Source organism: Chlorocebus sabaeus, chromosome 18 (assembly GCF_047675955.1).
Source record: "Chlorocebus sabaeus isolate Y175 chromosome 18, mChlSab1.0.hap1, whole genome shotgun sequence".
NCBI classification, from domain to species: Eukaryota; Metazoa; Chordata; class Mammalia; order Primates; family Cercopithecidae; genus Chlorocebus; species Chlorocebus sabaeus.
The window spans coordinates 74818686-74844737 of NC_132921.1; the positions used below are offsets into that span (position 1 = coordinate 74818686).

General features: G+C 41.0%; 1 protein-coding gene across 1 annotated transcript in view; it reads left to right on the plus strand.

The window, feature by feature from the left end:
- Positions 1–25430, plus strand: part of RNMT (RNA guanine-7 methyltransferase) — a 40349-nt gene extending 14919 nt beyond the window's left edge. Inside the window, exons 6-12 of the mRNA XM_007974762.3 lie at positions 1571–1683; positions 3240–3421; positions 4211–4375; positions 7440–7557; positions 13906–14007; positions 15061–15094; positions 20844–25430. Of these exons, the coding sequence (XP_007972953.1) occupies positions 1571–1683; positions 3240–3421; positions 4211–4375; positions 7440–7557; positions 13906–14007; positions 15061–15094; positions 20844–20881 (752 nt within the window). The 3' untranslated portion in view covers positions 20882–25430. The remainder of the gene's footprint in view (positions 1–1570; positions 1684–3239; positions 3422–4210; positions 4376–7439; positions 7558–13905; positions 14008–15060; positions 15095–20843) is intronic.
- Positions 25431–26052: the final 622 nt, after the last annotated feature.

Sequence of the window (26052 nt, forward strand, 5' to 3'; positions counted from 1 at the left end):
TATTTTTGGCAACAAATACGCTGTCCATTGTTTCCCTTTAAATCAGCGGTCCCTAACCTTTTTGGCACCAGGGGCCAGTTTCATGGAAGACGGTTTTTCCACACAAGCGGGGGATGGAATCCTACCTCAGATCATCAGGTGTTATCCACACAAGCGGGGGATGGAATTCTACCTCAGATCATCAGGTGTTATCCACACAAGCGGGGGATGGAATCCTACCTCAGATCATCAGGTGTTATCCACACAAGCGGGGGATGGAATTCTACCTCAGATCATCAGGTGTTAGATTCTTGTAAGGAGTATGCAGCCTCGCTGGCCTGCCCCTCACCTCCTGCTGTGCAGCCTGATTCCCAGCAGGCCATGGACACTCACCTCCTGCTGTGCAGCCTAATTCCCAGCGGGCCATGGACCTATACTGGTTTGTGGCCCAGGGGTGGGGGAACTTTAAGTGACAGGTTCACTTTGTTCATTTTCAGGAAAATGTGTGCCAGTTACTCAAGTCTGCATAACCATATGGTTTGTCAGTCGTTCAAGTCAAAATGACTTTCTCAGAAAAAAAGTGGACAGTACAGCTCAAAACTCAGAACAGTCATATCGGTACTGTTCTTGAAGATGACCATCAAACCTTGTTAGGTAGCAGAAATGTTTTCTTCCCATTTCATCACACAACATTTTTAAAAGTGTGTATTCAAAAGCCCAGGTTTAATAAAATTAATTTTCAGTATTTTTTCAAGGGCGTTCTTAAATGAAACTGTTTTTCCCCCTTTGTGTTGTATAGTGGTGAAGAACACACGAAGTGCTGCCGGTACTACTTAGTGTTGCTACTTTGTGTCTGTGAGAAGATCCCAGTGTTTTACCTACCATTGCCTTTGCATCATCAGTGTGAATCTTCAAACGGAAAAGGGCAGGCCAGGCACAGTGGCTCATGCCTGTAATCCCCAGCACTTTGGGAGGCAAATGAGGGTGGATCACTTGAGGCCAGAAGTTAAAGGCTAGCCTGGCCAACATGGTGAAACCCCATCCTCTACCAAAAATACAAAAAAATTAGCTGAGCATGGTGGCACACACCTGTAATCTAGCTTGTCGGGAGGCTGAGGTATGAGAATCACTTGAACCCTGGAGGCGGAGGTTGCAGTGAGTGAAGATCGCACCACTGCACTCCAGCCTGGGCAATACAGCAAGACTGTGTCTCAAAAAAGAAAAGGGCAAATAACATTTTATTATAAAAATATACCCTTGGTATTTCCAAAACTGGGCTTATTGATAGTGTTAGGTTTTATAATTCAGATTGGAATAAAACTTTCTCCTTTTTACTTTGAATAAGCATTTAAAAATCATGATAGAACTTTTCTAGCATCCATACCTATTGAGACGCTTTTAGTTCCTCTTGAAAACTGATAGGGTATTTGCGTCAGAATAAAGCCCTTTTTTAAATTTTATTTTAAAAGAAATAAAACCTTTTCACTGGTACCAAAGCTGACTTTTATGCCAGAGTTTTATCAGTCGAGATCAATGTCCCAATTTCTGGCATTCTGTCTTGATACTTACTAATACCCTTCCATGTTTCCAGATATTGCTGATGTTTCTATCAAGCAGTGTCAGCAGCGGTATGAGGACATGAAAAATCGTCGCGATAGTGAATATATTTTCAGTGCAGAATTTATAACTGCTGACTGCTCAAAGGTACAGTTTCTTTCTTTGGTCAATTTATTTTTTACATTTTTAGTTTGGGTAAATAATTTGTTTTAAAAACCAACTCAATTTTTACTTTTTAAAAAAATTTTGTTCTCTTTTTTTGAGACAGGGTCTCACTCTGTCGCCCAGGCTGGAGCACAGTGGTGCAATCTCAGCTCACTGAAACTTCCACCTCCCAGGCTCAAACAATTCTCCTGCCACCTGAGTAGCTGGGACTACAGGCGCATGCCACCACAGCCAGCTAATTTTTGTATCTTTTATAGAGATGGGGTTTCACCATGTTGCCCAGGCTGGCCTCAAACTCCTGAACTCAGGTGATCCGCCCACCTCCCATGGTGCTGTGATTACAGACCTGAGCCATGGTGCCTGGCCACTCGTTTTTTAAAATATGTTTTGAAACTTTTGGGACAGGCATTTTCACTTTCGACTGGAAATTCTGTTATAATAAATTCCCTTAAATGACTCACTGAACACTTGTAATTTTTTGCTTTTAAAAATTCGAGTTAAAATTAGCTGTTGCTTTTCTGTATGGACATCATTTATTTTCCAGTACTTTGAAATAGAACTGAACTTATACTATGTCTTGTTCACCTTATAGTTTATTAGTTTCCCAACACATCAGAGCCTGTTTGGTTTTTTCCTACCTTCCACCTGTTTCTGAATTTCTTATAAAGAACTGCTTCAGGGGTGAAGATCTCACCATGAACTTTTTGTTCTTCATTGACTTATTAGCTCGTTGAATGTTATAGATACCTTTAATCATAGACATTTTGTTTGAAATTTGAAAGTGGGCCAGGCGCGGTGGCTCACGCCTGTAATCCCAGCACTTTGGGAGGCCGAGACGGGCGGATCACGAGGTCAGGAGATCGAGACCACCCTGGCTAACACGGTGAAACCCCGTCTCTACTAAAAAAAATACAAAAAACTAGCCGGGCGCGGTAGCGGGCGCCTGTAGTCCCAGCTACTCGGGAGGCTGAGGCAGGAGAATGGCGTAAACCCGGGAGGCAGAGCTTGCAGTGATCTGAGATCCGGCCACTGCGCTCCAGCCTGGGCGACAGAGCGAGACTCTGTCTCAAACAAACAAACAAAAAGAAAAAACAAAAAAAAGAAATTTGAAAGTGAAAAAGATAAGTGGGAGTGTGCTGCCAGAAAGTTGTAATACCTTTAAAACATTTTTGCATTTTTTTTAAAATGCCAAACACCAGATGTTTTTTAACCCAAGTTATTGTTGAATGTCATTTTATTTTAGCTGTCAAGTAAAGTGATGAAAGAATCAACTTCAAATGTCATAATTGACTAATATATTTTAAACATGATTTCAGAATTCCTCAGTTTTTAAATACTGTGAAAATGGGAATCAAATTATTCTGTTAAACTAGAATACGTGCATGATTTCTGTGTGTCCTTTATTGTACAAGGGAAAGCATAGGTTGAAGATTGTGAGGGAAAGGAAGAGCCTTACATTCTAGAAGTTGATTTACTAAAAGGGTTTTAACCTGTGTTGTAGTTACCTCAAAATCTTAACTCATTTTAATTTGTTTCAGGAACTTCTGATTGAAAAATTTCGTGACCCACAAATGTGCTTTGACATCTGCAGTTGTCAGTTTGTCTGTCATTACTCGTTTGAGTCCTATGAACAGGCTGACGTGATGCTGAGGAACGCGTGTGAGAGGCTTCGCCCTGGCGGCTATTTTATTGGTACTACTCCCAATAGCTTCGAATTGATGTGAGTACTTTTAAATGTGTTGCGGTTTATAAAATACTCAGTATTAAGTAGCAAATGTTTACCAGAGGTCGATTTTATTAAAATATGCTGTTTTAATCTTGTAAGTATTGAACACGCTCATAAGATATTTGAGTAGGCATTCAGAATTTAAATTCAATAGACAAATTTACAGATGAACTTTTAAAGTTCATCTTTGTGTGTAAGTTAGAGACTGAAGTTATCGTGATAGACAAACTGCGGGTCAGACAGACAGTCACGGAGACTTAACCAGCAGTCATGAGAGTGACTCCTATTTCCAACTTAATTTTACTGGTGTAACTGTTGATGATCTTTTAGTATATTGCTTCTTAAAAGTAACAGCTCAGGAGGGTGCAGTGGCTCATGTCAATAATCCTAGCACTTTGGGAGGCCAAGGCAGGAGGATTGCTTGAGGCCAGGAGTTTGAGACCAGCCTGGTCAACGAAGTGAGACCTTGTCTTTACGAAAAATTTACAAATTAGCCAGCATGGTGGCACACCCCGTAGTCCTTACTTAGGAGGCTGAGGCAGGAGGATCACTTGAGCCCAGGAGCTGGTGGCTGTAGTGAGCTATGATGACACCACCACACTCCAGCCTGAGTGACAGCTTAAGACCTTGTCACTTTAAAAAAAAAAAAGATAGCCCATATCTAATTAAAAAGCTAATCAAGTGTGCATCATGTAGTTCTTCACATGCAAAATGTGATCAAAATAAGTCTACATTAATCACAATTTTATTCTTTTTATTTTGGTTGGGGGATAACCTTGACAGAAGACGCCTTGAAGCTTCAGAAACAGAATCATTTGGAAATGAAATATATACTGTGAAATTTCAGAAGAAAGGAGATTATCCTTTATTTGGCTGCAAATATGACTTCAACCTGGAAGGTGTTGTGGATGTTCCTGAATTCTTGGTCTATTTTCCATTGCTAAATGAGTAAGAAGTCATTAATCTGTTCACTCTTTTCTTTTTGTCTTAAGGGAAAGAAAAGGGGGAAAAAGCAGTATTTCTTTTACTCTTTATTTTAAATAGGGGCCAAAGAAAAAGTATAATCTTGTTTTTTTGTTTTGTTTTGGTTTGGTTTTTTTTTTTTTTTTTTTTTTTTTTTTTAAAAAGACTTGCCTCAAATCTTGGGGATTATTGCCATAGGTCTCATATAGCCTAACTTAGTTTTTTCTCATTCCTGGAATTTTTTAATCCTGTGGGTGAAAAGGGGAACCAGTTGCCTTTAGCTTGTGGCACAAAATGCCTGACACTGCAAATCGCAAGTTTTTTTTTTTAGTGACTGTTGGTCGCTTTGATGATAAACAATGAGTCTTCATAAATCAAAGATCTTCCTATTGACAGAGATGAGTATTAAAAGTTGTTTGCATTTCACTACAGCTTTGAAATTGCCTATGTCTCACAGGCAGTGTCGATGTTAAAATCCTGATTCAGGAATGTATTCTCCCATGTGCCTGAATTCCTAGGAGTCCTAGGAAACTGTAGACACAGGAAAAGCTGGGGGTAATTGGGCCTTACCAGGTAAGGCTTCAAGGCCTTGTGATACACCTTGGTTTCCAGAGTTTCCCTGGTGGGGAGAGTATAAAAGTCAGCTTAAATGTAGGCCATGTCATGATCGAACTTGATTTTCTACTTTTTCGAAACAAAAATCTTTTGTTTTGAATATTAACTGAGAAAAAGAAGAGGTATATTGTCTGTTTACTTTTACTTGGTGATGATTTTAATTGTAACTCAGTCTAAAATTAGGGTTACAGTATTTTCAGGAGTTCTGTAATAGCTTATTCAATAATATAAGAAAGCCAAGTAGCATTGTGACTGAACATGAAGAAAATACTATGCATAATTTTATAAATATAAACCATTACAAAATTTAAAAATATCAATTGCATTTTGCTTTTTAATTTTTAAAACTAATAAACTTGGGGAAAATGTTACTGCTCTTCAACTTTATTTTAAAAAGAACTTAATTGTGGAATGTTGTTGAGAATGTTTAATGTTAGCTTGAGATTTTAGTTAACAGTATAAAACAAAAGATTCGTTTTAAATGCTGAACAAGACCTAGAGGTTTTTGTTGTTGTTTTTTTTTTGTTTTTTTTTTAACTTGAATTGCCTAATGATGGTAAACCTAAGTCATCACTTTAATATCTAATTTTTTAAAAGATTATTTATTGAAACAGTATTGGATGAAATAGAATCTGAAAATGTGTAGGGGTTTTGAGATGCCTTTTTACCATTTCATTAAGAAACTGAACAGAAGCTTTTTGTGTGGCAAAACTTACTCAAATTGGGCTTCAATTCTTTGAATCATGATATTTTTTAAGTGTAAAACTTGGTTTCATTTCTAAAGGTTTATTTTAGAGATTTACGAAAGAAAATGGTCTGGAATAAAAGATTTAATTTTGCTCATGTTGCCTTTCCAAGGAGGATGCATTGAAGTAACAGAATCCTGCCTTACATATACCTCTTACATAGAAACCTCGGTGGCCCTCTGGTGTTTGCCCTTGCCCTGTCCCCTCAAATGCCACCCTGTACACGAGCTCTCCAACCTAACTTTCAGGATTTCCCCACTTCCTTCCACTCTTCCTTTAACTGCTGCCTGAAGTCATCTCCAGGCTCCCTCTTGTTGTCTACAGATATATAATTATAAACTTGGCAAATGCAGTGAGGAAAAAAAATACCTGAGAGTCTAATGGAGAGACCTAATATAATAGAAGATTTAAGGAGGATACCTGTAAAGAAGCAATGTTTGAGTCAGGATCTAAAGGATGGAAAAGTAGGTGGGCAGCTGAGGACTGGAGGGAAGAATGCTCCTGACACGAGGACAGCGTGTGTGAGGGCCCTGTCGTGGGAAGGCTAGGCTAGTCCAGGATGTTGAAAGAAGGCCCATCGTGACCGATAGTGGGGGTGTCCCAAAACGAGGCAGCATTCCTTTACAGATGAATGTCTTAGAGACCATGTTCTGCGTCCTGCGTGCACTGGAGCCCAGTGGAGGGTGTTAAGGAGGGTAGAGACATGACTCAGGTCCGCATTTCTGAAGCGTAATCTGGCTGCGATTAGGAAATTCATTGAGGGAGAGTAAGAATGGAAGCAGGGGACGAGCAAAGTGAGTTTATGGACTGGTACCACTGCGTGGTGATGACGACTGAAGCAGCAAGACGGTGCCAAATGCAGGACGTAAGAAGTTGACCTAGTTGAAATTGATGTTTTCTAGGTAAAATAGAAAGGACTTAGTGATGTTTATTGAGCACAGCGGGCAAAAGGGGGAGATGGCATGGATCACTAGATGGATTTACTGAAGTGGCAAAGATTGGCAGAAAAAGAGTAGTGATGTTCAGCCTTGGATATGGGAAGTTAGAGTGTGCCAGTGACACATGCAGGGAAGATTTCTAATAAGCGGTAGAATCCATGAGTGATGAGAGAGAGCCGAACTACTGATAGCTGTGGGGTGGAAGTGAGTGGGACTCTGGACTGTACTCTTCAGAACCTTGAAGTTTAGAAGTTGGGTAAAAAACAGAAACCTGCAAGTAAAAAGGAAAAAAAAAAAAAAAACCTGTGAAGAAGCAGTCCATGATGTAGGGGAAAAATTAATAGTGTATCTTGCCAGAGAAGTCAAGAGATGAAAGAGAATCTGTAAGAAGGAAGTCGGCGGCTGTGTTCAGTGCAGCTGTGCGAGATCAAGTAAAGCAGAATGGAATCCGTAGAGAAGAGTTTCCTACACTACTTCTTCCCCATCTCACAGCTCCGGAGACTGTCATCTGCTTCCTGACCTATGTGTTATACCAGTAGCGCTCTCTGAAACCCCCTGAGATTTCGAATGCATATTTCTTTTAGGTGTGATATGTTACTCTTGTTTCATTTTGTATTACTGTATTGTGAATTTGTCAAGGAAATGGTAGCTTTTTTAGTTAAGTCCAGAAGATGTCACTGCTGTGCAAAAGTAAGTTGAGGAATTACAAACATGCGGAAGCTTTTTCATTAAGTATCTTTTTTTGGGCAGAATGGCAAAGAAATACAATATGAAACTAGTCTACAAAAAAACATTTCTGGAATTCTACGAAGAAAAGATTAAGAACAATGAAAATAAAATGCTGTTAAAACGAATGCAGGCCTTGGAGGTGAGTATTTAGAGAAGATGTAAAAATTCCAGTCATGGTGAACTTGCTGGGCTGTTGTTGAGATCCTTGCAGGGCCGTCTGATCATGAAGTCGTTGTGTGTATGACGCTCGTCAGCACTTAGGACAGAGCTTGATACAGAAACTGCATGGCGAATGCTCAGTAAATGCTTGATGAAAGAACGAATACTGCTGTTACCAGATTCTGTTTTCTGGATAGTACTGCTTTAAAATAGGATTTCTCAAACTCAGGACTGTTGACATTTTGTTCTGGATAATTCCTTGCTGTGGGATGCTGTGCATTGTAGGATATTCAGTAGCATTCCTGGCTTCTACCCACTAGATGCCTTCCAGTAACACTCTTGTCCCCAGTTACGATCACCAGAAAACTCTCCAGACATGGCCAAATGTCCCCTCGTGGGCAGAAGTGCCCCAGGTTGAGAACCCATTCTTTACAACAGTGCCTTTTGGTCACGACAGTAATTTAGAACCTTCCTGGCCAGTGTCCAGACAAGCTCACACCATACATAATTTTATTGTATGGTAATTCTTTAGCAGGCTTCCAGTCTTTTAGACTGTGTTGTTGCTGAGACCTCTCCTGACCTAATGCAGCAATGAAGGTATCTGTATAAGCTTCAAGCACATAGCCATTGATTGTTTTTCCTTTTTCTCCTTATCAGACAGTGTCTGGTTGGACAGACCTAAAATATTCAGTGAGCATTTTTATTATTGATCAGTAGAATCATATTCATCAAGTGGACCTTAAACCTCTTTAGAGAGTTGATTCAGTTTAGGTACTTTAAGCGTGCTCTGACTTATTTGTCCGTATAATTACCTCCATGAAGTGGGCAGAACGGGAACTTTTCCTTTATTTTTCCTATTCTTTTTTTTTTTTTTTTTTTTTATGACAGGATCTCACACCGTTGCCCAGGCTGGAGTTCAGTGATGCAATCACAGCTCACTGAGGCCTTCACCCTCTGGAAGGTGATCCTCCCACCTCAGCCTCTTGAGTAACTGACTACAAGCTTGTGCCACCACACCTGGCTCAGTTTTAAACTTTTTGTACTGATGAGGTTTTGCCGTGTTGCCCAGGCTGGTCTCAAACTCCTGACCTCATCAAGCCATCTTCCCACCTTGGCCTCCCAAAGTACTGGGATTACAGGTGTGAACCACTGCACCTGGCCACTTTTCACTTTTTTTAGTAGGCAGCCTGAGGCTCAGAGGATCAATGACTTGCTCAAGGCCATACTAACCTTTCGATGTTCCTCAGTTTTTAGATGATACTCAAACAAAAGTCTCCTGTTGAAGTTGCGCCTGCATCCAGCCACTCCCACAATGTTGAGTGGGAATTCTATAAATTCTAAATTGTCTTTGAAGAGACATAATCAGTAAAATGTTATATTCCTCATTAGTTGTATTTCCTATACTTTAGGTCTAAGAATGTTTTTATTGGCTTTATATTAGGAAGGGAGGCTTGTTTTGTTTGTCTTGAGGAAGAGGAGAAAACTAGCAAAACCATGTGTGTCCAAGTCCCCCTGTCCCACATACACAGCATACCTTTAGCATATCGCCTTTATTTGATGGTGCTTTGCGTGACAGTGGTCAGTTATTTAGCTTTTCTCTTAGCATATGGGTGATGAATTCACTTGTGTAATTTATGTCAAAATGTACTTAGGTATAGTAGGGGATGGGATAACAAGAATTTTATGGCATGTTATTTCAGTGAATTATGCAGTCCATGATGGGAACTGGACTGAAGTGTTGAAGAAGCATTCCAAGTGCAGTGAGTATATCTAAGGGCCTTTTGGGAAGGAAGAAGACTGGTAGAGGACAGGCAGCAAGTGCAGTGAGTATATCTAAGGGCCTTTTGGGAAGGAAGAAGACTGGTAGAGGACAGCCAGAGAAACCTGAGTGCACAGGGGATGTTTGAGGAGCTAGTACTAATGGCTTTCGCAGTTCTTCAGCAGTCTTCCGTCTCTCCCAGTACTGCACTTGGGGATATGACCTGTTACCATGGCTGTCTGCGGACAGAAGCAGTAATAGCATGTAGTTTGAAATGTCCTTTGGTTTTCCTACTTCTTGACCAAGTCACTCTGGTGGGTGTGTAAAGGACTGGGAGTGGGAAAGGACATGCCCAGATAAGAGTTAGGATGCTACTTGGGTGGCATAATGGGGGACAGTTTGGAGGGACTTTGAGATCAGACCAGAGGTGGAAAGAGCAGTCAGATTCCACTGCTTTTGACCAGGTCAGAGGTTTAAATGGATCTGTGTCTTGATATTTGCCACATAAAGTCTTTTCCTGAAGCATCCAGCTTTCGTCTGGGTTCAGCACTAGAACCAGTACAACTTTTCTGCTTTCCTGGAGCATTGGAACAGAGAGAAGAAAGAATGAAAAGATGTAGGCCATGCAACTCTAGGTCCTGACACCTGTTTTCTTTTTTTTCCACCAGCAAAATATTCCAGGGACACTTGTGGAAAAGTAACTGCTTTTAGAGGAGACACTGAGATATATCTGTTTTAATAAGTTTTGGGCCCAGCGCGGCGGCTCACGCCTGTGACCCCAGCACTTTGGGAGTTTTGGGCCCAGCGCGGGGGCTCACGCCTGTGACCCCAGCACTTTGGGAGGCTGAGGCGGGCAGATCACCCGAGGTCAGGAGTTGTAGAGCAGCCTGGCCAACATGGTAAAACTCCATCTCTACTAAAAATACAAAATTAGCCAGATGTGGTGGTGCATGCCTGTAATCCCAGCTACTCGGGAGGCTGAGGCAGGAGAATCACTTGAACCCGGGAGGTGGAGGTTGCAGTAAGCGAAGATCATGTCACTGCACTCCAGCCTGGGTGACAAAACTGAAACTCCGTCTCAAAAAATAAATTTTAAAAAATAACGATGTTTTGCAGCTTTATAATTGTGTATTGGTTGGTCTTTCAAAACGATCGGTAGAGAAGAGAAACTGGGTGTCCAGTGATAAGCAGATAATCACATGGAGGATAAGTTAAAGAACAGGTGTACAACAAAATAGTTTGGCAGGCATTCAGAAATGAAGTTCTGAAGCTTTGTGATATGGTAAAACTATGACATGTAGAATTAAAGTTCCAAAAACCTGATTGATAGTCTGTGTTCTTTCTTATAGCCCTATGCTGAGATGTGATACAAAGTGGCGTATGCTAATGATACAGCAGTCCTAAATAGCCGAATACTTTTAAAACAGCAAATAAATGGGTTAATTTCTAATGCCTGAACTTGCCGCAGGATGTTTATTAAAAAAAAGAGACAAAGAAGATTGCACAGCAGATATTCATAGATCCTTTCTTAAAAGTTTATTAGGGAGTTGTAAGTTTACAGTGCTTCCTTTCTAGCTGGTTTGTTGCAGTAAGACAAAGAATTATAAATGAATTATTAAAAAATATAAACTTTGTAGAGTAGATGGTTCTATTAAATGTTTTATGTAATTTATTGTGTTTTGATTTACATGTATCTGGTTTGTTTTTTGGTAGGGGAGTGGGGGAGACAGAGTCTCACTCTGTCATCCAAGCTGGAGTGCACTGGCACCATCTTGGCACACTGCAACCCCTCCCCACAACCACCACCACCCCACCCACCGCCCCCCCCGCCCGCCTCCCCCAACCCCGGCCTCAGTGATACTCAGAAGGCAACCTCAGCCTTCTCAGTAGCTGGGACTACAGGCATGTGCCACCACACCTGGCTACTTTTTGTATTTTATGTAGAGACAGGATGTTGACATGTTGGCCCAGGCTAGTCTAGAACCCCTCAGCTCAAGTGATCTGCCTGCCTCGGCCTCCCAAAGTGCTGGGGTTACAGCATGAGCCACCGAGCCAGGCCTGATTTACATCTATTAAAAGGCAAAATTCAGATACTATAAAGGGATATCACTTAAAATGGATTAAAAATAGCACTTGAAGTAATTTGGATAAACATTTGGCCAGCATGCCCTTAAAAACACAGCATGTTTTTCTGACCCTTTTCCATAGTCTTATGTAAATGTGGGAAATGTCTGTAATTTGGAGGCTAGATTATTAAACAGGGTTCTCTGTTGACTTGTTTATTTGTATTATTTGTAATTGCTATTTATGCTTTTCATGGCTATTAAATCGCCATCATTTTAATATTTAGCTCTTTTTATGACATCTTTAAGCTCTATATTTATATATACAAAGCCTTTGGCTAACAATAGAGAAGTTGCAAGTGTTTGCTGCTAAATGGTTCTTGATGGTGATTAAATTATGCAGCTTCTTCCAGCTGTGAAAGATTGTGATAAAAGTTGACCCTAAGACTGGATGTGGTGGTTCACACCTGTGATCTCAGCACTTCGGGAGACTGAGGTAGGAGAATTCTTTGAGACCAGGAATTTAAGAGAAGCCTGGGCAACATACTGAGACCTTGTCCCTACAAAAAAATTTTTTTAATTGGCCAGCATGGTGGCTTGTGCGTGTAGTCCCAGCTACCCAGGAGGCTGAGGCAGGAGATCGCTTGAGCTCGGGAGGCCAAGGTTACAGTGAGTGGAGATCCTGCCACTGCAATACAGCCTAGGGGACAGAGCAAGACTCTGTCTCAAAAAAAAAAAAAAAAAAAAAATGCTGGTTTACGTCTGATCTTCTTTGATAAACCTGATAAAAACAAGCAATAGGGAAAGGATTCCCTATTTAATAAATGGTGCTGGGAAAACTGGCTAGCCATATGTAGAAAGCTGAAACTGGATCCCTTCTTTACACCTTATACAAAAATTAACTCAAGATGGATTAAAGATTTATATGTAAGACCTAAAACCATATCAACCCTAGAAAAAATCCTAGGCAATACCATTCAGGACATAGGCATGGGCAAAGACTTCATGACTGAAACACCAAAAGCAGGCCGGGCGCGGTGGCTCACGCCTGTAATCCCAGCACTTTGGGAGGCTGAGGCGAGCGGATCATGAGGTCAAGAGATTGAGACCATCCTGGCTAACATGGTGAAACTCCATCTCTACTAAAAAATACAAAAAAAAATTAGCTGGGTGTGATCGCGGGCGCCTGCAGTCCCAGCTACTCGGGAGGCTGAGGTAGGAGAATGGCGTGAACCCAGGAGGTGGAGCTTGCATGAGCTGAGTTCACGCCACTGCACTCCAGCCTGGGCAACAGAAGCCAAAAGACAAATGGGGTCTAATTAAACTAAATTAGATGTGCTTCTGCACAGCAAAAGAAACTATCATCAAAGTGAAGAGGCACCCTACAGAATGGGAGAAAATTTTTGCCATCTACCCATCTGACAAAGGGCTAAATATCCGGAATCTACAAAGAACTTAAACAAATTTACAAGAAAAAAAAAAAATCAAAAAGTGGACAAAGGATATGAACAGACTCTTCTCAAAAGAAGACATTTATGCAGCCAATGGACACATGAAAAAATGCTCATCTTCACTGGTCATCAGAGAAATGCAAATCAAAACCACAATGAGATACCATCTCACGCCAGTTAGAATGCTGATCGTTAAAAATTCAGGAAGCAACAGGTGCTGGAGAGGATGTGGAGAAATAGGAACGCTTTTACACTGTTGGTGGGAGTGTAAACTAGTTCAACCATTGTGGAAGACAGTGTGGCGGTTCCTCAAGGATCTAGAACTAGAAATACCATTTGACCCAGTGATCCCATTACTGGGTATATACCCAAAAGATTATAAATCATGCTGCTATAAAGACACATGCACATGCATGTTTATTGTGGCACTCTTCACAATAGCAGAGACATGGAACCACCCAAATGTCCATCAATGATAGACTGGATTAAGAAAATGTGGCACATACACACTGTGGAATACTATGCAGCCATATAAAAGGATGAGTTCATGTCCTTTGCAGGGACGTGGATGAAGCTGGAAACCATCATTCTCAGCAAACTAACACAAGGACAGAAAACCAAACACCACATGTTCTCACTTATAGGTGGGAGTCAAACAGTGAGATCACATGGACACAGCGCAGGGAACATCACACACTGGGGACTGTCATGGGGTGGGGGCCTAGGGGAGGGATAGCGTTAGGAGAAATACCTAATGTAAATGATGAGTTGATGGGTACAGCAAACCAACGTGGCGCATCTATACCTATGTAACAAACCTGCACGTTTTGCACATGTAACCTAGAACTTAAAGTATAATTTTTTTAAAAACATTGGTTTAAGAGAGGATTCTTCCTTTATTTTTTTTCGTATTTCAAAAGTATGTGTAGTTTGTATTCCTGAAGTAGTACTTATGGATTATTCTAATTATGTTATTTCAGTGATTTAGTGGGTTTAATTCGGAATTGTAAATTTCAATGTGTTATTGTAACTAGGACTTTCATTTGTTTCCCCAGCCATATCCTGCAAATGAGAGTTCTAAACTTGTCTCTGAGAGGGTGGATGACTATGAACATGCAGCCAAGTACATGAAGAACAGTCAAGTAAAGTTACCTTTGGTAAGTTTTAATTTTTGAAAGTATTTTATAGAGAATGAGAAAAAGAACATGCCCTATGTGGAGACACAGGAAATTATTTCACTTGCTTACAATACTTGGGCTCATTGACTTACAAATCAGTTGTTTCCCCTAAGTGATGTTGACTTGTTATAACCACAGAATATGGAATAAAATTCAATTCAATGGACTGAGATGGAGTGCTGTATCTAAGGCAGTGAAGATAGTGAAAACTTGACAGGCTTGGTGTGCAAGTTCCCTGCTAATGTAGGCACCAATGAATCACAGCATTTCATACATAGAATTCAGGGGTCCAGGAATTTAAATGGGAAAAAATTACATCTTAACTTACACTAATTTCTGTGTAAAAGTTTTTAAAAATAATTACTACAATAGTACCACAGTGATATTAGCTGCTACTATGGCTTTGTCATCAGTGGAAATTACAGATATTTTCATAGCACATTTTTGCCAATATCTTAGAATATTGTTTTCATTTATCATGTCTGGAAAAATGACATCACTAGAACTGCCACTAGATCTTGTTATTATAGTTAATGATGTGTGCAAAGCAACACATATCTTTAATATTTTGATAGCTACATAAATGTAATTTATTTCCTTTGTGTAATATATACTTTATTTTGTTATTCCTTTGAAAAAAACACGAAAATTATATTTTTTCCACCAGTGCTGTTTGTTGTTTCAAGATTGGCCTTTTTTGTTTTTTCATTTTCCAAATTAAGAATACTAGATAGATGCATTTTCCAGTTACACACACACACTCACACACTATTCCCTCTTCACATACATTCAGTCTTTGAGAATTTGCAAGTTAGAGAATTTGGCAGGAGGGTAAAAGTGTGAGAAGACGGCTTTCAAAGTTAATCTCACTGATTTCTTTTATATGCTCAAATCACAATATAAGAGTGAATTGAATGTGTATTTACAATGAAGTTAGGGTCTTTTGGACATCTGTGTTGGTTACTTAGAAATAAGCATATGTTTACTTCCATATTGAATCTAAAATTTTCTTTTTCTCTTTTGTAATTTTAGGGAACCTTAAGTAAATCAGAATGGGAAGCTACAAGTGAGTATATCATCAGCATAGATTAACTGATAATGTCAAAGTTCCTGTTTCAAAGTGATCATTAAAACCTGCAGAAAGGCTGGGCACTGTGACTCACACCAGAAATCAGTATTTTGGGATGCCGAGACAGCCAGATTCCTCGAGCCCAGGAGTTGAGACCAGTCTGGGCAACATGGCGAATGCTTGTCTCTACCGAAAATACAAAAAAATTAGCCAGGCGTGGTGGCATGTGCCTGTAGTCCAGCTACTCAGGAGGCTGAGGTGGGAGGATTGCTTGATCCTCAAGGCTGCAGTGAGCTGTGATCACGCCACTGCGCTCCAGTCTGGGCGACACAGTGAGACTGTCTCAAAATAAAATCTGAAAACTTTGAGTTTTTCTGACACATTTTAGGTTGTGTTTGTGTTTACACACACACACAAATACCTATATCTCTATATATGTCTAATCTTCGTCTCTTGCACAGCTGTGTAGTGCCAAGAGAGGATACACTGTACATAGGGTCTTCCTCAGCATAAACTGTTGTGAACACGTGTAAACAATCTCATTGCCTGTTTATTACTAAGTAGCCATCTCTTTTTGAAGTGTTTGCCTCAGATTTCTAGTGGAATTTTTGGCTTATAGAATACTTGCATGCCTTTTTCTTTTTATTTGGCCACTCTGATGTGACCGTGAAGGCGTAATAATACTAGAACATTCAGTGAAACATCTGTGAGCAGGATGCGTTACAGGTGTGCACGATAGGGGCAAACGTGGTGCAGAGATATTCTGAAGTGAAGTTCCTGTGTTCACAAGAGAAGCCAGAAGCACAGCAGATCTGTGAAGGCCTGTGGTTCTTCAGCAGTGGGTTGAGGAAGTCAGGTCGCAGAGCCTCGCTGTTACCGTGGGAATCCCCTTACATGGTGGTTGATGATGTTGAGGCACAAGTGGTCATTAAGGACAATCCATTTGATAAACGTTATTGATTTACGTGAAGTTCTGTGAAAGGTAAAGGAAAATAAAGATGTTAAATCTCTACCTTCTAGAAATCTACACTGTAATGGAAGGAACACACAAATATATATACTACTAGGCAGCCTTTTAAGTGCTAATGTTACTGTAGTGGGGAACAAAGGTGAAGGAGAGCTTAATGAAAACTAATTGAATCTGGGAGATAGTAATAATATTGATATTACTGAGTGTTGAACACGTGCAGGTGCGTGTAACTTTAATCCTTATAATAACATGTTGTAACTCGTTTAATCCTCGCAATGACTTTATGAGTATTATATCTCCTTTCACAGATGAGAAAACTAAACTGCTAAGATCACAGAGCTAACCTATGATTAGCTTACCTAAGTGATCTGTCATCTTAACTGTGGTTTCATGGAAGCCTGGCAAAAGGAAAATTTAGTAAGACTTCCTGAGTTGGATAGAGAAGAAAAGCAAAGGAGTCAAGCAAGACCAGTATTTTGAGGCTATGTGTCTCTGAACAATGGTACTATTACTAGAACTGGGACTGGAGGGTGTTATACACATGTGATCGTGTTTGACACACTAGTGAGCGTGTGCATAAACTATGGATTTTATTACTTTTTCCCTTCAGTGGAGACTGGTTACCTGTCTTAGACATCCTGCTAGTCCCAAAGTAGGGTGTAAATTTTGATCACGAGTCATCATGATGGTGGTACTGGCTATGGCTTAGAACTGTATTTTTATATTGCTTATTTGTCTGAACTTCAGTCATCATGTACAAATGAAAAATTAGATGGCCCCAGACAATTGGAAGAGATGGGCTGGACATGTGAAGAGAGCGATGGCCAAATTGCATCTAGAGTGTAGCACCCAGGATTGTTTGGCTCTTTGATGAATTGCACTGTTCTAAGCTAGAGGGCTTCGTGGATTGAGCGTATCTTGCATGCCATCATGAGTCTAAAAGGCCCAAGCTATATTTTAGACTTCTACTGGTCTGATCATTAAGCTATCATTGGAGCTGCTCTCCTCTAGAAGATGGCTTAAATGAAAAAGGAGAGAATTGCTATTGATTTGCTTCTGGAAGTGGAAGTGGTTCACGATTTGATTTTTTAAATCCCAATTGAAATGCCTGCATAGAAGGCATTTTATACAATAAGTGGAACTTTTTAGGAGTTTCAAGTTAGAAAGAAAGTTACTATGTATTGAAAATCAGACTCTAGCATGTTAGTGGTTTCAGATGACCCTAAATGAGGAGAGAACAGGACTGAGGGGTTGTTTGCAATTGGCATGGGCCTGTGGGAGGTGGGATTTGGCAAGGCTGGACTGCACAAAGGCCACACAGAGTGGGGGACAGCATGAGTGATAGTAGCCAGCTGTGAGTGCTGACGTGCTCTGCACACTGATGTGCTACAAGTGCTGGGGACTGCGTTTCTCCTTACCTTCTGGCAGGAGCAGCAGACTTGATGAACACCTGCCTGCTTTCTGTCCTATCACTGTGCTGCTAGCCACATTTCATTTCAACTAAAAGAAATTGGAAACCGGTAAATAAGGAGCAGATAGTAGCAGGACCAAAGGAGTATTTTGGAAAAACTGCCATGGTATTCCTGTACAAGTTGGGTTGGAAGAGCAAGAAGCTGGAGTCTTGGGAGGCCATCAGGCAGTTAGCTGTGTTCATCTGCCCTCCCTTCGGAAGTCATCTCAAGGAGTGAGGCCTCCAGCTTAGATGGACTTGATCTTGACTCACGGTTGAGTATCCTAGCACGTGCCCCGAACATCCTTGTGATGTTTTCAGGATTTGTCACCTTTTCAGGTATTTTCTTGCCCTAAAATCTATTGGTATTTTATTAGAAGATATACAGGCATACCTTGGGGATACTGCAAGTTTAGTTCTAGACCACCACAGTAAAGCAAGTCACTCAGATTTTTTGATCTCCCAGTGCCTATAAAAGTTATGTTTACACTGTACTGTGGCCTGTTAAGTGTGCAGTAGTGTTTGAAAACAGTATACATACCTTAATTTAAAATGCTTCGTTGGTAAAAAATGCTAAAGATCATCTGAACCTTCAGTGAATCCAAATCTTTTCTGCTGGTGAAGGGAGGGTCTTTCCTCGATGACAGAAATACTCTCAGTGGATGGTGAAGATTGGTGTGGCTGTGGCAGTTAAGAGAATGAAGTTTGCCTCATTCATTGACCGTTCTTTCACAAAAGATTTGTCAGTAGCATGCAATGCTGCTTCATAGCGTTTTACCCACTGGAGAACTTACTTCTGAATTGGAGTCACTCCTTTGAAGCCTCTACTGGTGCTTTATCAACTCAGATTTTGTAGTGTTAATATTCTAAATCCTCTGTTGTCATTTCAACAATGTTCGCAGGGTGTTTACCAGAAGCAGATTCTATCTCAAGCTCATCCATAAGAAGCAACTCCTCATTTGTTCAAGTTTGATCATAAGATTGGAGCAATTCAGTCACATCTGCAGGCTCCATTTATAATTCTAGTTCTCTTGCTGTTGCCATCCCGTCTACAGCTACTTCCTCCACTGATGTGTTGAACCCCTTGAAGTCATGCATGAGGATTGGAATCCAGTTCTTCTAAACTCCTGTTCATGTTGTTATTTTGACCTCATCCCATGAAGCATGAACATTCTTAATGATATCTAGAATGGTGAATCCTTTCCATCAGGTTTTAAATTTACTTCATCCAGATCCATCATAGGAATCGCTATCTATGGCACCTATAGCCTTACAAAATGTATTTCTTAAATAAGAAGACTTAAAAATGAAAATCACCCCTTGATCATGGGCTGCAGAATGGATGTTGTGTCAGCAGGCATGAAAATAACATTAATCTCCTTGTACGTCTTCATCAGACCTCCTGGGTGACCAGGTACATTGCCAATGAGTAGTAATATTTTTAAAAGAATTTTCTTTTTCTGAGCAGTAGGTCTCAACAGTGGGCTTAAAATACTCAGTAAACCGTGATGTGAACAGATATGCTGTCATCCAGGCTTTGTTCCATTTATAGAGCATGAGCAGAGCAGATTCTACATAATTCTGAAGGGCCTCAGGATTTTTGGAAGGATAAATGAGCGTTGGCTTCACCTTAAAGTCGCCAGCAGCATTAGCCTCTGACAGGAGAGCCACCCTGTCTTTTGAAGCTTTGAAACCAGGTGTTGACCTCTCTAGCTATGAAAGTCCTCAGTGGCATCTTCTAATAGAAGGCTGTCTTGTCTCCATTGAAGATCTTGCTTAGTTAATGTAACTGCCTTCATCAGTGATCTTAGCTAGATCTTCTGCATAACTTGCTGCGGCTTCTACATCAGCACTTGCTGCATCGTCTTGTATTTCTACATTATGAAGGTGGCTGCTTTCCTTAAACCTCCTGAACCAACTTCTAGTTTCAGACTTTTCTTGTGCAGTTTCCTCACCTCTCATCCTTCATAGAATTGAAGAGAGTTAGGGCCTCTGAATTAGGCTTTGGATAAAGGGAATGTTGTGACTGGTTGACCTTCTTTGCAGACCACTCAGACTTTTTCTGAAAATCAGCAGTAAGGCTGTTTGCTTTGTTATTCCAGTGTGTTTATTGGAGTAGACTTTTATTTTAAGAACTTTTCCTTTGCATTCATAACAGCTGATTTCAAGCCTAGCTTTTTGCCTATTTTAGCTTTTGACATGCCTTCTTCACTAAGCTTAATCATTTCTAGCTTCTGATTTAAAGTGAGAGATGTGCAAGTGTTCGTTTCACTTGAACATGTAGAGACCATTGTAGGGTTATTAACTGGCCTTATTTCAATATTGTTGGATCTCCAGAAACAGGCCGAGGAGAGGGAGGGTGAGAGATGGGGGAACAGCTAATTAGTGGAGCAGTCAGAGCACTCATGACATTTATGAGTTCTCCATCTTATAAAGGCACTTCTATAAAGTTTGTGGCACACCAAAACAATTATAATAATAACAGCAAAGATCACTGATTACAGATCGTCATGACAGATAATAATGGAAAAGCTTGAAATAATGCAAGAATTACCATAATGTGATGTAAAAACCTGAAGCAAGCATGTGCTGTTGGAAAAATGGTGCCAGTAGACTTGCTTGACGTGGTATTGCCACAGACCTACAATTTGAAAAACAAACAAACAAAAAAAAACCAGCCTGTGAAGCTAAATAAAGTTAGGTATGCCTTTAATAGGTTTCAACTTGATTCAGAACCAGGAATCGTAAATTCATTTAGCTGTCTTTTGAGTCGAAGCAGGAAACCTTATTTCAGGGAGAGAGCTCTTGGAGCCAGTACATGCAGAAATAGAAGTAGTGTCTGTAAGTATTAATTGTCGTAGAGCTTTAGGCGCACTTTCTTCAGAAGGCCCTACAGCAGTCATTGGGTGAATTGTTAACATGTATGTGCCTTTAATTCTACTTTTATAAAATAGCTTTAATATTTTAATTCTAGTTTTCTTTGTTATACTTTTAATTTAAAATTTATAATTTTAATTTGTTATACTTTAGTTATACTTTCATTTTTCTTACCTTAAACTGATTTTTAGAGCTGTTGAACTGGTTTTCCCATGGGCTGCTATATCACTATTATAGTAAGTAGATAATTGTTGTAAAGGAAACAAATACCATCCCATGTCTGCCTAAAAATGATTCAAATAATAGAGGAACTCTTAGAATTTACGGGGATTTTCCTCTTCAGAAGCTGCTTGAGAGCCTAAGAATTTTCCCCAAATTATGAACAAGACAGATTGTTTTATTTATTGTAATCATATGAGAAACTAAACTCTTATTTATTTCCTTTTTAGGTATTTACTTGGTGTTTGCCTTTGAGAAACAGCAGTGAGCACAGGCAGTAGTCCCAGAGGGGCCATGTTCTGCCCTGCACAGATGTGAACAACTCATCTCGATAAATTTCACATTTCTCTGTTTGTTGATTTTAATTCTAAATGTGCAGGATGCTGCCAGAAACTGCAGTGTAGAAATTCAGCATTTGCTGTCTGTGACAGATGAATTTGCATGTGTATATAAGAATGAATTGGGACCTCTGTCTTTAAAAATCTATTTTTAGGTAATGTTCTAAGAATTCCATTTGCCTCTATGATCTTAGCTCATACAAATATAATATGACTTGTTAAAGCAACTAAACTCTTTCCTCAGTGCTCAGATTTGTCCTGTGTGCGTCTACAGTATTCAATTTGTTGCAGTTGTAGAGTTGCTCAGAGAGCTTTTCATAGTATGTTCATTTCTATGGTTTTATTACATACCATTTTTCAAGATTTAATGGTCTGTACAGTTGAATGTAAGTGTTCAATATGTATTGTTAAAGTTATAAGTTTAGAACTCAATTTCAGATGTTCATGAAAGTTGCTTAGCTGAAATTTTAGCAGTTTATTGCATTTTGAAATAATTAACATGCCGCAATTCAGGAGCTGGTTAGAACATTTTAAGTGGCAGCATAGAATTTTGGAATTTTGGGGCTTTTTTTTGAGAATTTACTACCGCAGCAATTAATGTTTCCAGTTACCAAGATTGTGATTAGACACATTTACCTTTCTTCATTGAACAAATGGTGCCATAGTTATTTTTCTCAAAATTTAGTGAAAATCCCTCCCATGTAAACATGTTGCACATTTTTTCCAAATTTATAGATAGAATTGCATTAGGAATATTCTCACCAACTGATGCTGTGTACCCACTTCAGCCCAGAAATAAGCAATACCTGTTCTTCTGTTACAACCTCAGCACTTTGCACCATACGAGCCATTGTTAAAATTGTCACTTGTATAATTGACTGCTTTTCCAAAACTGGTACCTATGTGAACTGTTGTCCTTACTTTACACCACCATTTGGAAAACTTGCCAGTTTTTAGATGTAGATGTAGTGAAAAACTTCAAGAATGAAGCAGAGCAATTGAATATCGTTTTTTAAATTATTAAGCCATGGTTTACAAAAACATCACTTTCTGTAGTAATTCACAATACTTGTTTTAAAAACATAGTGTCTTCATTAGTTTACGTCTGTTAACTGTTCATGGTGTTAGAGTTGCAAGCTTTTTAGCAAGAAAATATGGGTTTCCTCATTTCAGTTCCTTCTGCAACCTGTGAATCTCCAAAGTGTTACCAGTTTACAAAAATAAGTCTTTTTGCCTTAAGTCGTTTGGGAAGTAAGTAATACTGCATCTGACTCTGGTGGCTGCCATTAGCTAGGAAAAGTTTGCAGATGGTGTTGGTGAGGTGGGGAAAGGAAGACTTCCTGTCACATATACAGGTTCGTTTTCATTCTAGGGCAGTGCTGGGAAGTATATTGATAGCTTGGTAGGTACAGGAAAAGCATCATCATTATTTCCTCGGTTCGCATTTACTGGTCTTAACAGGTAATAATAATACATGTACTTTTAGCCTCTTTCAGCCTCTTCCACGCCATGGGTAATTTGAGGGAGAGGAGAATCCTGCAAAGGATGGAGTAACCAGTGGGAATACAAAGCAGGGAGAACAGAAAGGTCGAGTTCCTACGGCCTTCAGTGAACAGAAAGGAGCAGAGAGTGAGATTAGATCTGAGAAGACGCTCTGGGGACTGAACCCACTGTTCTGGTGTGGGGAAGGCTCACTGGAGCCACGTCTGCAGGCACTGCGTTCAGGCAGCCGCCTTCTTCCTTGAGCTTTGCCTGTCCCTTGCCTTATCAGTTCTTCCTCCACCACCCTGCACCCCCGCCCCCAGCCCGTGTCTCCTTGCTACAATTAAGTTTCTGGACATTGACTTAAGAACTGTTAGGAAAAGGACTAGAAATGGCACCCCTGCCTATCCTCTCCAACCACCAAGGTGGAAGGGACCTAGTAGGACTCCCTCGACCCACCTTGCAGTTGAAATGTTCGGTTTTCTACTCAGGACTTAGGTGACTGTTGTGAGGGGGGCGTGGCTTTTCACCATCAGGCCAGGAAGAGCACCTGTTGCCGTAAGCTCAGTGAAGTGGGGCCCTCCCAGACCTGCCGTGCAGTTTATCCCCTGAGAATGGAATTAGAAATGAAGACCCAACCAGCTGTTGGTGGGATGACGGAACTGGGGATTGCGCTGATTGATCTGGGACCATGGCTGGATTGTGATGGAACGAAGACTGCTGATGTTCAATGCTTTGGGCCCAGAATATACTTGAGAAAAAGCACTAGTGGCTTGTGTTCAGGGAGAGGAGCTGGCAGTTTTTAACCACTTCTGAGGAAGCCGTGTTCTAACCTGCGGAAAGTATTGCAATTCTGTGACAGGGCCTCTCTGCGGAGCCACTGCAGCATCCGGCTTGGCCCTCCTGTGCCTTCAGTACCCAGCCAGGCTCTCTGGGTCCAGGGTGACTCAAAGAAACTGACCTTCAGCCGGAGAAAACACTGGGTGGAGACTCTTACGTTAACGCCTTCTTGTAATGACTGAAAGGTCGGTTGCCAGCACAGTGAGTTTCCCAGCCTGCTCCCCCACCCACACTTGGAAATCGAGGGAGCAGGGTCGCTGTCTGACTTCACATGTTAGTAGAGAATCAGAGCAGAGTTGAGAGTATATTGGTCAGCATCATAGAAAAGCAGACAGAGGTTGCTCAGCCATGAGATGGCCAGGTATCCAGTTTTGTTAACTCTCTTGGGAATTTCTTCTTAACCTGTTTTTTAGCTTAGTGCCATTATGTCATTTTGATTTGTATTCAGGTGCTCTTCAAGTATCTTTGTGATGAAGGTTTGGTTACTTGTAGAGATCTGCCTGCACGGTGAAAATGCCAGTGTGAATGTTCTAGCTACCGAACATTGTTTTTTGTTGAAAAACTGACTTTCTGTTGTCTACCTCAGGCCTTGTGCATTTGGGTTATCTCGAGCCAGTCACCACAGAGGGTCTCTAGGGTCTGCAAAATAGAGGCCAAATCCAGGGACCAGGCCCCAGTAATGGAAGTTGTACCAAAATGCCTGTGGTACTTGATGGCCTGTTGGTCAAATAGGAAGTGTGAGTGTGTGATGTTAGAACCTCCCTAGTTGCTGCTGTATCAAACACTACACACTCGACAAGCATTTTCATTCCCCGCCCTCTGACAGAACAACATTCCTAATTCTTTGAAGGCAGCCAGTGCAAAGGCTACTACACTTCTGTAATGCTCTTTAGCAGATATGGACGGGACTGGATCCCGGGGCACTGTCAGCACTTCTCTCCCTCTTGTGCTTCCCAGTTTGTCCTCTGCTCCCATGTAGGCCTAAAGCCACCCCACTCCGTAGTGCCTGCGCGTCACCACGATATTGAGGAAGCTGAGGACACCCAAGGGTACTCTGCACAGTTTGGCTGTGGAGACTTGAGCAAGCCCTAAAGTCCCCTGCGCCCTGGACTTCTCCTGGGTTGTGCTTTTTTGGGGACAGCATACCTTGGACAAAGCCAAGCTGACAGCTAACGTTTATTAGTCTCCTACCTGAGTCAGTCACTTCGCTAAATTCTTCACCTGTGGTAACTCATTTTGATTGTTACAGCATCTCAGCACCATTATTCCCATTTTAATGATGAGGAAACTGAGTCATAGAGGATACAGACTTGCCCAAAGGAGAGCCAGGATTTCCACACCCCCTCCCCAAGTCGGGCCTGCCCTGCAAGTGCTTGTTATGTACCTCCATGGGTGTCAGCCCAGATGACTCCACCCATCCACCACCTGCAGCTTGAGATGTTAACTATCAGAGCTCCATCCTTTTGGTTCAAAACGTTGATACCTACTTAGATGTTCCCTGGGAGGAATGTTTCCTTCTGAGTAAGGGGCTTTGTTGAAAGAGGGGGTTAGAGAGAGCAAGACAGCCGTCAAGTGCACTGGCAGGAAGCAAAGATAAGACTTGAATTTCAGTTTGATGGGCCTCCTCCTCTAGCAGCCCAACCTGTAGCAAATCTAGTTTAGCCTGCATGACAGAGAGAGGGGTTCTCTTCCCACCCTCACCATTTGCAAGTGGCAGGAGCTGAGAATGGCAGTACAAGAGTGTAGCCAAAGTGAGAGGCTGAGAGAAGGAGGCCTTTTTTTCAGTTTTGAGTTGAGTATCCAGACAGAGGCAAATCATTTTAACTTTTTATTAAAGTGTAACTATAGAAACACATCAGTGATTTTTCACAAATGGAACACGTGCACACAATCAGCACCCCAGAAGCCCCCCCATCAGATTCCCTTCCAGTTAACTACCTCTCCAAGGGAAACCACTATCCTGAGTTCTAAGAGCATAGACTAGTTCTGTCTGGTTTGGGATGATACATAAATGGAATTACGCATTCTTTGTATCTGGTTTCTTTTCACCCATATTATGTTTGTGAGATTTTTGTTGCATGTATTTGTATATGGTTTTTCATTCTCATGGTTGTATAATATTCCATTGTGTGAATAAACCACATACTATTTATCTGACGGCTGTTTGGTTCATTTACCATTTGGAAGCTAGTACTGATCCAGATATTCTAGTACATGAATTTTGGTGCACCCAGGTACGTACTTCTGCTTAGGAATATGCTACAATTTGAATGTTTATCCTTCCAAATCTTATGTTGAAATCTGATCCCCAGTGTGGCAGATGGGACCTAGTGGGAGGTGTTTGGGTCATGGGGGTGGGTCCCTGATGAATAGATTAATGCCTTACGGTGGTGGGAGTGTGAGTTCTTGCTCATTTCCCAGGGACAAGTTAATTTTTTTCCGATTAACAACAGTGACACCTGGTTGTTTAAAAGAGCTTGGCACCTCCCCCATCTTTTGCTTTCTCTCGCCATGTGATCTCTACACACCAGCTCTCCTTTGCCTTCCACCATGAGTGGAAGCAGCCTGAGGCCCTCATCAGAAGCAAATATTGCAGGATCTCACCAGGCCTTTGTCTTCTGTGCCTACATGTCCGCGGCTCAGTTACTCTCTACTGCTCCTTTGCCTTTGCTCTGTCACCCTGTTACCTGCAAGTGTAGGGAAGATACCAGTACACTCGAGAACCAGGAAGTGGAAACAGGAATCCCAGAGCCTTAAAGATCAGTACAATGATGTTTGG